Genomic DNA, 15,067 nt, shown 5'->3' with positions numbered 1-15,067 from the left:
TACCTGATCTTCCTGTCTCTACCCCTGCCCTGAATAACCTTTATTCTTCGGCCTGTCATGTCACATTCCCTTCCGGCCAATGTGCTACATCCATCCTTCCGGTTCTTCTTATTAACAACATTGGCCTCAACTCATTCTTACCCACAAGGCATTAATGTTAATAGAGTTACATTTAATTATTGTGTTAACTTTATGACCATCCCTTCCTGTCTTTCCAGCCATGACGTCATTATATTCCCCAAGCTCCTAGAGCAAGGCCACCCACTCTGTGGGTGCTCAAAAAAAATTCCTCCATGACCAGGGGGAAAGAAAACCAAGATGCGATGATAGCATCAGGATGAAATGGAAAACAAAGTGGCTTACTGTCATCCAATGGACAGAAAGTGATGTTTATCCAGTCAGAATGCTCATCGGCAAATTCAGCCCTGACTCTCAAGGTGTGATCACCATACTTGGAAAGACTTGAGAAATCACATTCCGTCAAGGTAGTCCTCGTGCACATATCTTGGAATTTCTTATAACTGTAAAACCAGAAAAATAAAACCATGAAAGTTCTCACTTCAGTCCCTCTGGGGCTCATGGGTGCTTTATAAATCCCTACTACCAAAGGTTAATGGAGGATAACTCGAGAAATATAAACCGAATTCTTATTTGTCACTTCTGAGGAATAGCATGTGTTATTTATGTGAGCACTTCCTCAATTGTGCTTCATGGGATTTTAGTGATTCTTGAGATATCATAAGTTGTTTAAAAAGTAATCTGCCCCTGGGTGCCTGAGCGGCTCAATCAGTTAAGCCTCTGACTCTTGATTTTGGCTCACATCATGATCTCAGGGTCCTGAGATCGAGCCCCAGTTGGGCTCCCTGCTCAGTGGGAAGTCTGCTTCTCCCTCTCACTCTCAAATAAATAAATAAAATCTTAGAAAAAAAAAATCTGTCTGTGGTCAAACGATTTGGGGCAGAAACTAGTTTAAACATAAAGAAGAGTCTATCTTCATAACAGAACTTCCTCAGCAACATTTGTATCCTAGTGAACACATGTCTCTTCAAAATGGGCTTGAGTCTTCAATATATTCGACCAATAAAGCTTCCATCCTTGATGATGCTATTTATGAAAGCGGAGGGACACAGTCTGTGAATACTGATATAACACAGATTGGCCAAAATAGGTCTGTTACAAGAATTTCAAACAGTGTCCCAAAAATGATTTCTGCAATTACTCTGGAAAAACTACGCAATGATTCACTCTTTTAATTTTTTTTAATAAACATATAAATGTATGATTAGCCCCAGGGGTACAGGTCTGTGAATCGCCAGGTTTACACACTTCACAGCACTCACCATAGCACAAACCCTCCCCAATGTCCATAACCCCACCCCCCTCTCCCTACCCACCTCCCCTCAGCAACCCTCAGTTTGTTTTGTGAGATTAAGAGTCACTTATGGTTTATCTCCCTCCCGATCCCATCTTGTTTCATTTATTCTTTTATTACCCCCAAACCACCCCCCCACGCCACTGCATCTCCACTTCCTCATATCAGGGAGATCATATGATAGTTGTCTTTCTCCAACTGACTTACTTCCCTAAGCATAATACCCTCTAGTTCCTCTCCACATTGTCGCAAATTGCAAGATTTCATTTCTTTTGATGGCTGCATAGTACTCCATTATATATATATACCACATCTTCTTTATCCATTCATCTTGCAACAATTCACTCTCACACAGATTTGTTTCATACAATGGGTTTAGAACAGAGCTGGAGCCCTGACACCCATCCTTGAAGGGAGGGTGGCAGACACGTGAAGTTGAAGAAGGAAAATGATGTCTGAGAAGCCTGACAGGTGTGAGTGACCGCCTCGCGGCCACCTGAGGAGGGCACCCGGGCTCTAGTCTCACAAAAAGGGGGGGTTTTGTCTAACTGGTTCCTCAGTGTATCTTCCTCTGATTTGGCTGTCCTTAGAGGGGATAACAAAGCTGCTGATGATAAAATAGTAACAGCTCACTTGTCAAGCACATAGGTGTCAGGCGGGGCAGGAAGTGTTTTTACCTGTATGACCTCAAGTCCAGGAGAGCAGAACAGGGATCACTCCTATTTTAAAGATGGGGCGCAGGAATGGAGAACCTGAGAAACTTGCCCTACAGAGCTGGGATCAGCTTGACTTCAGAGCCCACAGTCTTAGGTACCACACCATACCTCATCACGTCCTTGGTGATGCCCAGAACAATTTCTGGCTAAAAGTAGGTAGAGATAATTGGGCTCAGACTAGTCTACAATCTCCTCTTTTTTTGTACTATCCCACAAACATTCGTCAATCCAAACTCTTCATGGGCTGCCTAACATCCCACCGTTTGGAGACTCCAGAGGTCATAGTATGAAGGGGGGGCTCTCTCTCCTGGGGTCACTTCCTTCATTTAAACTCATGTATCAAATGGCTGGAACATGGAACATTCCAGAAGTTGTTTTGCAATAACTTCTCTCTCACCAGGTCATTTTTAGGGCATCTAGACGTATTTTTCTCCCCGTTAAGTAGGTCGTAGAACCCATTCCCCACATTTACATCTCCTTTTCAAAGATGTTTCCACATTCAAATCACCAATCCATTCTCCTGAAGTGTGCCGGCTCTGCTCACCCCACCCCGCACACACATGTAAGAGTCTGTGCTATCCAACCTCTCAAGCTGAATTCCAAACAAATCTTTCACAAGCCACAAAAAACAGCAATCAGATTTTTCAAGATCAAATTTCTTCCCCAGGGACACCCCAGCACACGCTTTGTTTGCCCCAGCATATCCCACGCTCAATCTGGATGTCTGTGCTAGGGACACATGGCACCAGGTTGCTGGGAAGCCACTGGGAACTCGTGCCTACAAGACTGAACATCCCAACCAAAGGCCTCTACTACAAGGGCACAGAATGGAATAACAAAGAATAAATGGGTGTGCAGGGAGAGAGAGATAGGGAGGAGGTTAATTTTGCAGAGTGAAATCTGTAGAGCTGTCAAGACCGCAGAAACAGACATGAAATTATCAAACCAAGGAGTGGTAGAAAATACACAGTGGGGGAAAAATACTGGCCGAATCACCTGTCCTAAGTCCTTGAGGAAACCGACAAATCTGATGAAGGACTATAGGTCAGATGGAAGTCCAGCCCCAACATGAAAGGTGCCAATCTCAGCAGCTACACGGGGTGATGTAAGAGATCATCCTTGCTCTTAGGAAATTCTCCATGAAATATTAAGGGGCAAAGGCCATGATGTAAGACAAAGAGAGACAAAGGAAACACGGCAAACCTTAAAAACCGGTGAATCTGGATATAAGCTATTTGGAAGTTCTTTTGCACTGTACTTGAAATCTTAAAATCTTGAAATCTAATCTTAAAATTAAATCTTAAAATTCTGTTAGTGGGGAATTCCTTAGAACTAAGAAGTGCCCCCAAAAGTTAACAAAGACGATCTTAGTCATCTTTCAATGTCTTCTCTGCTTCGACAGGCCTGGGATGTGTTTGTAAAAGAAATCTGGATGAGAAGGAGTGTGGGGTTAATGGGATCTGGGACTCTATGTTTCTTCCTGCTTCATCGAATTGACTGTCTGTCTTTGTTTCTGAGTCACACTGGAAGCAGGTGTGTTGGTTCATCACCCTTTGGCCTTCTGCTGCTGTTTGCACTTGGTATCAAGGTGTGTCCCCTGCATGTAGCCCGTGGTGTATGATGGCAAATATGAGGGCGGGCTGGCAGAGGGAAAAACAGACAGGCGGGGCCGGTCCTGGGAGATCAGAGCACCCCTTAGATAACCGTCTCGGTGACACTCACCCTTCCTTCGTAAGCCTCTGCTGCTTTCGGAGGCTAGAGCTTTTCACAGTGAGTAGCTAGCTATCTTACCTTCTATTTCAGGACACGGCCACAGAGTAATTGAGCACCCATTATGCAAATTATGTGCACCCCGCAGCGTGTCAGTGTTCTGTTATCATCTGCTGGAGGGGATGGGTGATAGCATGGCAAGGAACCTCCTGTTTTGCATACCTCAGCTTTCCTGGATGCCTCCCACTTGCAAATTGTTGACTTTGAGCAATCCTGCTCTCATAAGTGGAGATGATCTCAGTGACGCTTTTTCTCTTAAAAAACATCAGTTGTTGGGCACCTGGGTGGCTCAGTTGGTTAAGCCACTGCCTTCGGCTCAGGTCATGATCCCTGAAGTCCGGGGATCGAGTCCCCCATTGGGCTTCTCCCTCTGACCTTCTCCCCTCTCATGCTCTCTCTCTCTCTCAAATAAATAAACAAATAAATCTTTAAACAAACAAACAAAAAATCAAGTGTGACAAATCCCATATGCTTGTGTGACGACAGGCTACTGCTCTGGCCAATGACATCCATAGCCACGTGATCAAATGTCCGTATCTACCTACCAGTGGCCCTGTGATCATCAAACGATAAGCTATTCCAACAAGAAAAAGTTAAAAAAGATTTTACTTGTCTTTTTTCAGAGAACAGAACTTTCACAAGAATCTCCCAGAGAGAGAGAAAAAGGTCAGCAGGAAGTTCCCTGTGGATTGTCAGGGTCATGTGGGTAATGGCAGTCAGACTCTTCTTTCCTGTGGTCCGGCCCAGTGACCAGCTCAGGGCCTTCCTCCCAAGAGCACCCCAGACTCACCTGTGGTACTGAGCTGTGAAAGTCAGATTCCCTTTGGGAAAAGCAGGCAACTCCCACTGTAGAATGTTCTTGAAATTAACTGAGTTCATTCTGACGTTTTCAGGAGGTGGCACCATTCCTAATGCTGTAAAAATAAAAGGGAAATATCTGCATCTTTGTTCCTCAAAAAGGTTGCACTAGTAAATGGCTGTATCCAACACTCGGGTCTCCTGTATGGCTCCATGTCTTCTAATGGGCACGTGGGGAAGGAAAAAGACACACATGAGCTGTACTGAGGAGTCTGGATTTTACCTGAAGAACCACGGTGGGGGGGGGGGGGGGTCGGTGGTGTTGGAGGCAGGGGTAGGGCAGAGAGCAAGAGTGAAGTGGAGACAGAGCGGGGTGACCAGGATGTAGGTGGTGGGAAGAAGGTGTCAGGGGCGGGTAGATAGATTTCAGGTATATTTCCAGAGCTATAGATTCTAGACTTTCTGGTACATTTGGTGTGGAGAACTTAATATTCATTCCTGGCTTAAACATCTGAAGCCCTGATTGGGGTTGGGGGCAAGGACACCAAGAGTCCCATTTCTGCTGCATTAGGTTTGAGATGGGGAGAGATATGCGCACAGAAATGTCCCAGACAGCCGGAGAGAGGAGCCTGGTGCATAAGGGAGAGATCTGGGCTAACGGCAGAGATCATTTCTAAACTTTTTTTTTTTTTTTTTAAGATTTTGTTTATTTATTTGACACACAGAGAGAGATCACAAGTAGGCAGAGAGGCAGGCGGAGAGAGAGGAGGAAGCAGGCTCCCTGCTGAGCAGAGAGCCCGATGCGGGGCTCGATCCCAAGACCCTGGGATCATGACCTGAGCTGAAGGCAGAGGCTTTAACCAACTGTGTCACCCAGGCGCCTCATTTCTAAACTTTTTAATAGAAAATATCAAACATACAGAAAAGCAGACGGAAGAGTATGACAAACCATCGCCCGCCCAACCCCCGAGGGGACCAACAGAGATTCACATTTGAGTCACCGGCCTATAGCTGGTGTTCAATACCAGGGTTCTGCTGGTCTCCCCTACAGGGATAGCGGAGGGCCCGGGCAAGAACTGGGCTCTACAGAGATCTGGCAGAGGTGAAGGATCCCAGGGAGAAACAGCACGAGAGGTAGGAGGAAAACCAGGACCGAGTGGTATCCTGGAAGGCCGGGGATGAGTTCATCAGAAAGGGAGGAGGGGTCTACCGTGGTTTGAAGCCGGGCAGGAAATTGAGAGGAGGGCAGAAAAGGTTTCGGTGGATTTAGAGCTCCCAAGCCACAGAGCTGTGCTGTTGGGGGGCGGAGCACCTCTGCTGGTGTGCTGAGGACTGAATGGGAGGCCCTTGGTGGCCGGCCCTGGCACCCGATCACTTCCAGTGCGCCTCTGGGGTCCGTTCAGGGGTTACCCGGGGGCCACCGCCGCCGGCGTCCTAGCTCGGCCTCCAGTTCCCAAGCGAACGTCGGGCCGCGGAGCCCGGGAGGCGCGCGGCGCACCGACCGGCCGGCGCCCCGGGGACAGCCCGGCGCCCCCTCCCCGCGGACCCCTCACCTGACATTAGGAGGCAGCCGCCCAGCCAGCTCCGCAGGCTCCGCGGCATGGCCGCGCCGGGAGCCTGGAGGGCGCTCGGGGGGCCGTGCCCCGAAGAGCCTGCGGGTCCTCCCGGCCCCGCGCGGTGGCCGCTTCCTGGTACTGGATGGGCGGGGCTGCACGAGGCCACGCCCCTCCCTGGGCCCCGCCCCGTCAGGGACCAGGCGCCGCGCGTCTGTGTTGCCGGGGGAGGTTTGCTGGCGGGTGGAGGGGAGATGCGGAGCGAGGGGGACCTTGCTTCCCCCAGCGGGTGGGTGGAAAACGCCAGTAGTAAAACGGTTGGAAAATTGTCCGTAGAGTGCCCCGACTGGGGAGACATCTCCCCTAAAACTAAGTGCATGCCTTTCCGAGTTAAATAAATACACTGCAACTCCCACCCAGAGATTCTACCCGGGGTTGCGGGCGGTGGTGGTTTTTCTTGACACCATTCAATATTCCTCAAGTTTTCTGCCGTGAAAACTTTCTCCAAGTTTTCTCTCCAATCCCCTCTCCCTGCAAATAGCAGGGAGTCCCTCCGTTAGCAAAGACAGTTCCAAAGGATCTTCTTCCCCCCTCTCACTCCCCTAGGGATAAACATCACAAAACCAAGACATTTATGGGGCAAAAGCTTGTTACTTTCACAAGACCGCTTGAGAGAGGTTTAATTTCCTCTTCTGAAGCTTGGGCGGTGGTGAGGTTGGAAATCCCAGAGCAGGGTAATTACACGATGATGTAAGGCGCTGCTTGAGGTGACCACCAGCAACACAGCCCAGAGGATGAATGTTCCCTTACCCCTGCTGGCCGCTGCGCACACAGGGACTTTTGTGTAACCCCAGAAATGTCAGCAGAACCACAAAGCGGCTGCCTTTTCACACTGTCTAATGAGAAACGACTCTGAAGACACTAGCAAGTTTGTATTAAAAAGTATTTATCCTTCACCAACTTCAGACCATTATACAAAATTTAAACACACACATACACATAAGAGCAGCCATAAAAAGGGTATTCCAAAAGATCACTCTGGAAAGCTTTCAAGATATGAGAGATGATTTAAGAGGGCGGAGAATCAGACTCTTCACACGACAAAGTTCCTTTCCTGGGCAATTTCATCAGGTCATTAAATAACTCCGTCTCCTCTCACATCTCTCTCCTTTGATACTTTAGAATGGTTGTAAAAATAATCTCGTCAAAGCCCTTGAATCAGAACTCATAATTGTTGTTGTCCCCCTTGTGAATGGATCTAGAAGAAAGGTCTGAGATGGACTGCTGCTCTTGGGGAGAGGGGAATGAGATAGGAGGTCCCACACCGTTGATTCTCCTTGGGGACCTCTCAGGGTTGTCACATCTCCGCCAGAGTCTTCATTCCTGTGTATTTTCTAATATTTCTCTTAGCACCATAGGATCTTGGAGATTACCTAGTCCAATGCCCTTATTTCCTAAATGAAGAACCTGAGGCTCAGAGAGGCTAAGCAAAGTACCCACAGTCACACACGGAAATAGCAGCAGAGTCAGACTCGAGTCCCAGTTCTTGTCTGGTTTGCTACATGATGTTCCAGACGTTCCTTCCCCCATCCCCCCCCCTCCACAGGAACTTTGGTCACACATAGGACACCTGGAATCAGTGCACACAGCGCTTCTTAAATTGTTAAATAGGACCTCCAGGAATTCTGTGTCTTATTTCCTCTGAAGACCTTGAAACAATTTTGCATTTGTTCTCTCGCTTTTTTTTTTTTTTTAATTTTAAAATTTGGCACAGAGATTCTATCCCTCTCTCTCATGCAAATGTTTCCTATTAGTCACCTGCCTGACGCTGAAGGTATTTACGCATGAGTTTGTCTTCCTCACTCAAACTGAGGAGGGCTGGTCAAGCGTAGGTGACGGAATGTGGTATGTGGCAGGAACCCAAGACTGGGCTGGGTCTTCCCTCCTTCCAACATGGGCTTCTGTTTCTTTGTGGGGCCCTGCCTTCCCTTCCTTCTCTTTTCCTGTCTGCTTTCTGGCTCCTTCCTTGAGCCTGCTGGACTCACTCCTGCTGAGTGTCTTTCTTGTCTCTCCCCATTCCCACCCTGGCTAATTTCATTACTTCTCGGAAATCTCGCACGGCCCTGGACCACCCCTGAAAACCACTTGGGACTTGTAAACAACGCACTGAAGGATCCGCTGGTCTGGTTCCGACCCCACTCCCAGATTGGTAATTTGCATGGAATTTGCATAGATGACATCACCAGGCACCTCCAGGAGAAGCTGATTGCAGTCTCCCACACTGGCCCTCAGCCCTCCGGAACTTTGTGGACCACAGAGGAGAAAGTGACTGTGCAGGGAGGGAAACCCTGGAGGTATTGGTCAGTCCACGGTCATTAACTATTTGGGGAATTCACCTCATTATATAGCCATCCCCGATGTCAACATTCGGCTTAGAACTGTCTCTTTTGTCAGAAAGCACATCTTCAGGCCAAGGGCACTCTGCAGAAGGAGTGGGAAAGGGTTGCTGTGTCCCTTCCCTGCCGGTGGCCAGAAAGCTTGGTTCCGGTGTGTGGGAATCCTCTTCTGGAAAACTTGGTAACACTGGAGGGACATCCGAATCGTCATCGAGGGTGCTCACATCGTCATCGAGGGTGCTCACGAATACAGAGCTCAGATTTACATTGAAGACGATTTTGTCCCCAGCCTCTTCCGTGGAGCTGCCGTCCTCGAAAAAGCAGTCCTGTAGCAGTTTCCCTCGCCCAAGGCTGGGCTCTGGTGCCATCGGTGGCTCCCCCTTCGGCTCGGACAGGTTAGGTTCCTCGGTGTCCAGCTCCAGGCAGTCCTGCCCGGTGGGCGAGGAGGCAGAGGTGGGACCCGGGAGCCCTGTCAGCAGCCCGTGCTTGGTATAGCCCCCTGTGCTTGTCAGAGGGGCGGTGGCTTCATCGTTGCTGTCGCTTTCGTCGTCGTAATTGTAATTCCACTCCTTCTTCTTCCGGTTAATATGAATCACCTCCACGAAAGCCACTGCTTCCCATGGTGGCATCTCAGGGACTACCCAGGCTGACAAGTTATTAAAATTCTTAAAAAGAGAGAGAGAGAGAAAGTATCAATTCTGTTTGTTCTTTACTTTCCGACATAATAAAACTCAATGAGAGTAACTGCACAGGGTTGAGAAGGGTGACGATGACATCAGCAACAGGGCTAACAGGTGTGTACTGTTTGCTTCATATTTGCGGGGCGCTCATCCTACTGCTTACGCGTTATAATGCATTTTACCCTCACAACCCGGCCATGAAATAGGCTTACGCTGCTTCTTCCCATTTTACAGCTGAGAAAACAAGGCAGAGAGGTGAAGCAACTCGCCCAAGGTTCATGAGTAGCAGGAGGGGAAGGCTGCATTTCAAGCTAGGTAGGGGGCGCGCCCCAGGAACCAGGCTCTGGCTTTCACTCCCCACCTGCTCCCCTCGCTGCTTCTTCCATGTCAGGGGGGTCGATCCATTTAGATTCTGGATTGCCGAAGTATTCTTAAAGGATGTCAGGGGACCGTGGGAGAGGGGAGATGCTGGGGGTGGGGCGTGATTCCATCGGGGTCCCCTGGACTGGAGGACCTTAATGATGGGGTAAGATCCCCAAACAGGCAAGACTCACATTCTATTCCAGCTCTTCTTGGAAGACAGCACTGCCAGGATACAGCTGAGCTGGGTGAACTCTGGAGAATACAAGGCAGGCTGAGTCTTGCCCTGGAGGTGGATTCTGTCTCTAGGTTAAAACTAACAACGGAGAGGCTAATGGGGAGGAGCAGGTCCACCTGTGATGGTCACTGGCATCGTCCTCCTCTCTATTCTCCTGTGCCCACCTGGGCTGCCCAGTTTGACAAACCTGCTCTTCCCCTACTCTATGCAATCCAGCTTTGGGCTGAATTTTTCTATTGGGTCGTTCATCTTTTTTCTTATTGATTCATAGGAGGTCTTTATATAATTTGAATGCCAATTATTTGTTGATTATTTATATAATTATGATCATTTGTTACATATATTCTCCCTGAGTTCTTATTGCTTTACATCATCAATGACATCCGATGACAAATTCTAAATGTTAATGTAAAAAAAAAGAGTATCAATGTTCTTCCTTTACCCCAAGGTCATATAGAATCTCCTGTTTTGTCTTCTAAAACTTGAACAGTTTTGCCTTTCATGTTAGTCTTTAATATACTTGGAACTGACATTTGTGAATGGTGTGAGGTAGAGATCCAACTTCATTTTCTCCCATATATTTACATTTATTGATCAGCCAATCCTTTCCCCATGGCAATATCTACTCATCATTAGTCATGTTTCCCTATGAGTGGGTCTGGTTCTGGGCTCTCTACTTGACCAAATCTTTGTTAATTAATGCCTTGCAATAAGGTTTTATGATTTTCTCCACAAAAGACCTGTACTGTCTTCTATTAGATTAACTTCTTAAAATGTGTGTGTTTTTTGTTTTTTTATTAATTTGACAGACAGAGATCACAAGTAGGGAGAGAGGCAGGCAGAGAGAGAGGGGGAAGCAGGGTCCTGGCTGAGCAGAGAGCCCAAAGCAGGGCTCGATCCCAGGACCCTGGGATCATGACCTGAGCCGAAAGCAGAGGGTTTAACCCACTGAGCCATCCAGGCGCCCCTCCTTAAAATGTTTTAAGAATATTTTTTATTACTAGTGTAATGGTAGTTTTGTTGTTATTTACTAAAAAATTTTCTTTTTAAGATTTTATTTATCCACTGGAAAGAGGCAGAGTGAACAAGCGATCAAGAGAGCACAAGCAGGGGGGAAGGGCAGAGGGAGAGGCAGGCTCCCCACTGAGCAGGGAGCCTGATGTGGGGCTTGATCCCAGGACCCCGAGATCATGACATGAGCGAGCTGAAGGCAGATGCTTAACTGAATGAGCCACCCAGACGCTCCTGTAATGGTACTTTTAAAAACCTGTGATTCCACTTCATTGTAGGATTCCAAGTTCAAGACCAGGCAAAACTAATCTATGCTGTGAGTAATCAGGACAGTGGTTATTCTTGGTGGGTCCTTACTAGAAGGTGTCAGGAGAGATACTCTTGGGTAGGCTGATGATAGTCTCTTTCTCAATTTAGGCACGAGTTACATGGATGCACCGAGTTTGTGAAAATTCACAGAGCTTTACACTATGATTTGTATTGAATTGTATTACAATTGTATTACACTATGATTTGTATTGAATTTCTTGGATGTTGAAAAGTGGTTTCATGTTTATTTTTATAATGACTATTTCGTAGATATCAACTCTGTCAAACTTATTAACCTTAATAGTTGATCTCTAGATTCATGTGAAGTTTTTAACTTCACCAGTTATATCACTTATAAGTTATCATCGTCTCTGCCCTGACTCCTCAGACTTTAAGATCCAGGAGGGCAAGATTTTCCATCTGTTTTGTTCACTTCTGTATCCCTAGTGCCTGGAGTATGTGGACACATGGTAGGTCCTCAGTAAATATTTGTTAAATACAAACGCCAAAAGAAACAAAAAACAAAACCAAAAATACCCCAAAAGAACAAAAGAAGGAAAAAATTTAAAAAATGTAAAAAGATGTCATTAAAAATTTTTTAACATGTGTTGTCGATTAAACACATATACACAAATACACTAGGTGTTGAGTGTTTTGTTTTGCCATTCCTAGAGTTTTTACTTAAACACAGAGTAACGATTTTTTTTAGCCATTTACTTTTTCTTTAAAAAATTTTTTTTCTTATGTTCACTTAGCCACTGTATAGCATATATTATTAGTTTTTGATATAGTGTTCAATGATTCCCTAGTTGCGTATAACACCCAGTGCTCATCCCAACACATGGCCTTCCTTAATACCCATCACCCAGCTACCCCCTTCCCCCCAAACCACCCCTCCTCTGAAACCCTCAGTTTGTTTCCTTGGGTTCAGAGAGAGGGTAACAATTTTTATTTTTAAAAAGATTGTATTTATTTATTTGACAGAGAGATCACAAGTAGGCAAAGAGGCAGGCAGAGAGAGGGGAGGAAGCAGGCTCCCCGCCAAGCAGAGAGCCAGACATAGGACTCGATCCTAGGACCCTGAGACCATGACCTGAGCTGAAGGCAGAGGCTTAACCCACTGAGCCACCCAGGCACCCGAGGGTAACAATTTTTAATGGAGGAATACTAGAAAGACACAAGCTACTAACACCTCCTCTTAGTACTTGGGTCAACACAATAAATAATGGAGATATTTTATATATTTTATATATATATGCATATATATGTATATATGTCTTTTTAAAAAAATTTATTTATTTTTTTGGATGCATCTTAGGGAGGGGAGGAATCCCAGGGAGACCTGGGGGGAGGACTAGTAACCCAGGCAAAGAATTGATCAAGGAGGAAATGGGTGTGGTGCTAAAGGCCTTTTTATCTCAAGTCTGCAATGAGAAATAGCAGTTAGAGTAGGATTTGCCCAAGACCTCAAGACCAAAGGAATAAACACAGCTCCGACAGGAGGAGGTGGATTAAGGTTGAGATAAGGAGGCAACTGGCTGCTGGCAGAAAAGACTTTGAAAAGTATTTTACACCGTGGGTAAAAAATGTCCGTTCTTGGGGCCCCTGGGTGGCCCAGTGGGTTAAGTGTCTGACTCTTGGTTTCAGCCCAGGTCATGATTTAGGGTCCTGGGATGGAGCCCTGTGCTGGGGAGTCCGCTTGAGATCCTCCCTCTCCCTCTGCCCCTCCCCGCTCTGCACACTTGTGTGTGCGCTCTGCACCCCGCCTTTCTCAAATAAATACATTAAAAAAAAAAATGTTCGTTCTTGAAAGGCAGGGATCACAGTGTGGGTGAAACGCAGTGCAGAGGCATCTAACCTCTCCTAAGGCGCAGCCGAATGCCGGCTGGGCTCAAACACCAGTTGTAACCAAAAATCTCCCAAAGCGCACCCCTCCCCATGAACAACCCCTCCCCCGACCCGGACCGAACAAATAAGACCAAGAGAAAGAAGAGTACAATTTTATCCACTGCGGAGGAGTTTAAATATGTGGTTGTTTAAAAATGAGAAGAAAAAGGTGAAACGAGTTCAAACAGAAACGTGAGATCGTTTTTGAACGAAAAACTATAAAACGAAGAGGGAAAGACAGCAACGGGATAGAGAAAGTGATCCATAATTTATGGGCACACGTGTCAAAAGACATGAGGAGGTTTTGGAAAAGTTGTAAGATCAATGCCCAGATTTGTCTGAGGGGTTGAAGGTTCTGAGTAGGAAGGGGGCACCCTGGGGAGCACAGATGGAAAAACAAAGACAAACGGGCTGGTTTCACTAATAATTAAAGTAACAGAAATGAGAGCAACTGCGGGCGACCTTTATACACATAAAAATGATTAATCAATGTCAGCAGAGCTTTGGAGAAATGTATCCACCTACACAGTCGCACTTGGCAGCATAAATTAATTCTTTATCTTTTTAAAAGATAAATCCACCTGTGTACATATTCCACTGACATAATCCAAACGGAAAGATGATCTTTCCAAAAAATGTTAATGAAGCACGTTACATTATTCATACAGGCCAAAGAAGAAAAAGAAAAGCAAGGAAAAGAAATCATTGCAAATGCCCAATAGCTGGAAAATGATTAAAGGAAAGATAATACATTAATGAGAATGGAATACCAGGTGATCGTTAAAAATATTATGTGGGCAAAGTATAAACAGAGAACAGAAAATGGAAATACAGAGACATATATATTTGGGTATCATTCAGTGATAAAACAGCTTGCTGTTTTTAGAAAATGGGATTTTTTTCTGCTGTGAAAATATTTGAGAGTATAATAAAAATCCTTAAGTTAAAATAAAAAATAAAGAAACTTAAAAAGAGACTACATACCAAAACTTTGGGGAAATTATTTCTTAAGCATATATAACCAACCCGTTTCAGTATTATTATGGTGCTTATGAAGACAGCAGCTATTAAAAACATAGTAATTATTCCTCCAATTCTGGCAGATTCTGATAACCCTGTTGATGGAAAATGAAATGATTTTATTTAGAAATAAATTCAGTAAATGATCACAGATGGGAATAAACACTCATTGGACTGATGGTGGAATGAGTTATCAGACAAGCAAATGTTACTATTATTAAACATAGAATGAAAAGTAATTCAAGTATACATAGTTTCCAAAGATAAAAGCGGCAGATTTAATTTTTCAAATTAAAATGTCTTCCAGCTACTTTCTTTCTTTCTTTTTTTTTTTTTTTTAAAAGATTTTATTTATTTATTTGAGAGAGAGAGAATACAAGATAGGTTAGGGGCAGGGGGAGAAGGAGAAGCAGACTCCCTGCTGAGCAGGGACCCCCCCCCAACTCCAAGACCCTGAGATCATGATCTGAGCTGAAGGCATATGCTTAACTGACTGAGCCATCCGGTGACCCTGTCTTCCAGGTTTAATGATGGTTCTATGGCTACACTCTCCAACACAATAGCCATGAGCTGCACATGACTCTTTAAATTTAAATTAAAATTTAAATTTTAAAACTGAGGGGCACCTGGATGGCTTGATTCTGGGATCAAGTCCTGCATCGGGTGGGGATGGGGGGGGGGGGGGGCGGTTTTCCTTACGCAGCAGGGAGCCCGCATCTCCCTCTGCCTGCTGCTCCCCCTACTTGTGCTCTCTTTCCTCTCTCCTTTTCTCTCTCTGTCAAATAAATAGATAAAACCTCAAAAAAATGAAATTAATTATCAAAGCTGAAGAGAAACTCCACCAAACTCAGTTTTTAGTCATCCTGGCCACATCTCAAATGCTCCATCGCCACCTGTTAGTATTGTTAAAAACAAAACAAAACAAAACAAAACAAAACAAAACAAAACAAAACGAAA

At 45.6% G+C, this 15,067-nt stretch overlaps 1 protein-coding gene across 1 annotated transcript in view; it reads right to left on the bottom strand.

Moving 5' to 3' along the window:
- The window catches only part of IL10RB (interleukin 10 receptor subunit beta), a 56,606-nt gene that overhangs the window by 17,638 nt on the left and 23,901 nt on the right, over positions 1–15,067 (bottom strand). The window contains 2 exon segments of the mRNA XM_059392277.1: positions 364–521; positions 4,649–4,772. Of these exon segments, the coding sequence (XP_059248260.1) occupies positions 364–521; positions 4,649–4,772 (282 nt within the window).

This window comes from Mustela nigripes, chromosome 2, assembly GCF_022355385.1.
Source record: "Mustela nigripes isolate SB6536 chromosome 2, MUSNIG.SB6536, whole genome shotgun sequence".
NCBI classification, from domain to species: Eukaryota; Metazoa; Chordata; class Mammalia; order Carnivora; family Mustelidae; genus Mustela; species Mustela nigripes.
The sequence above is the reverse complement of the archived record's forward strand: the minus strand, read 5'-3'. Positions and strand labels throughout refer to the sequence as shown.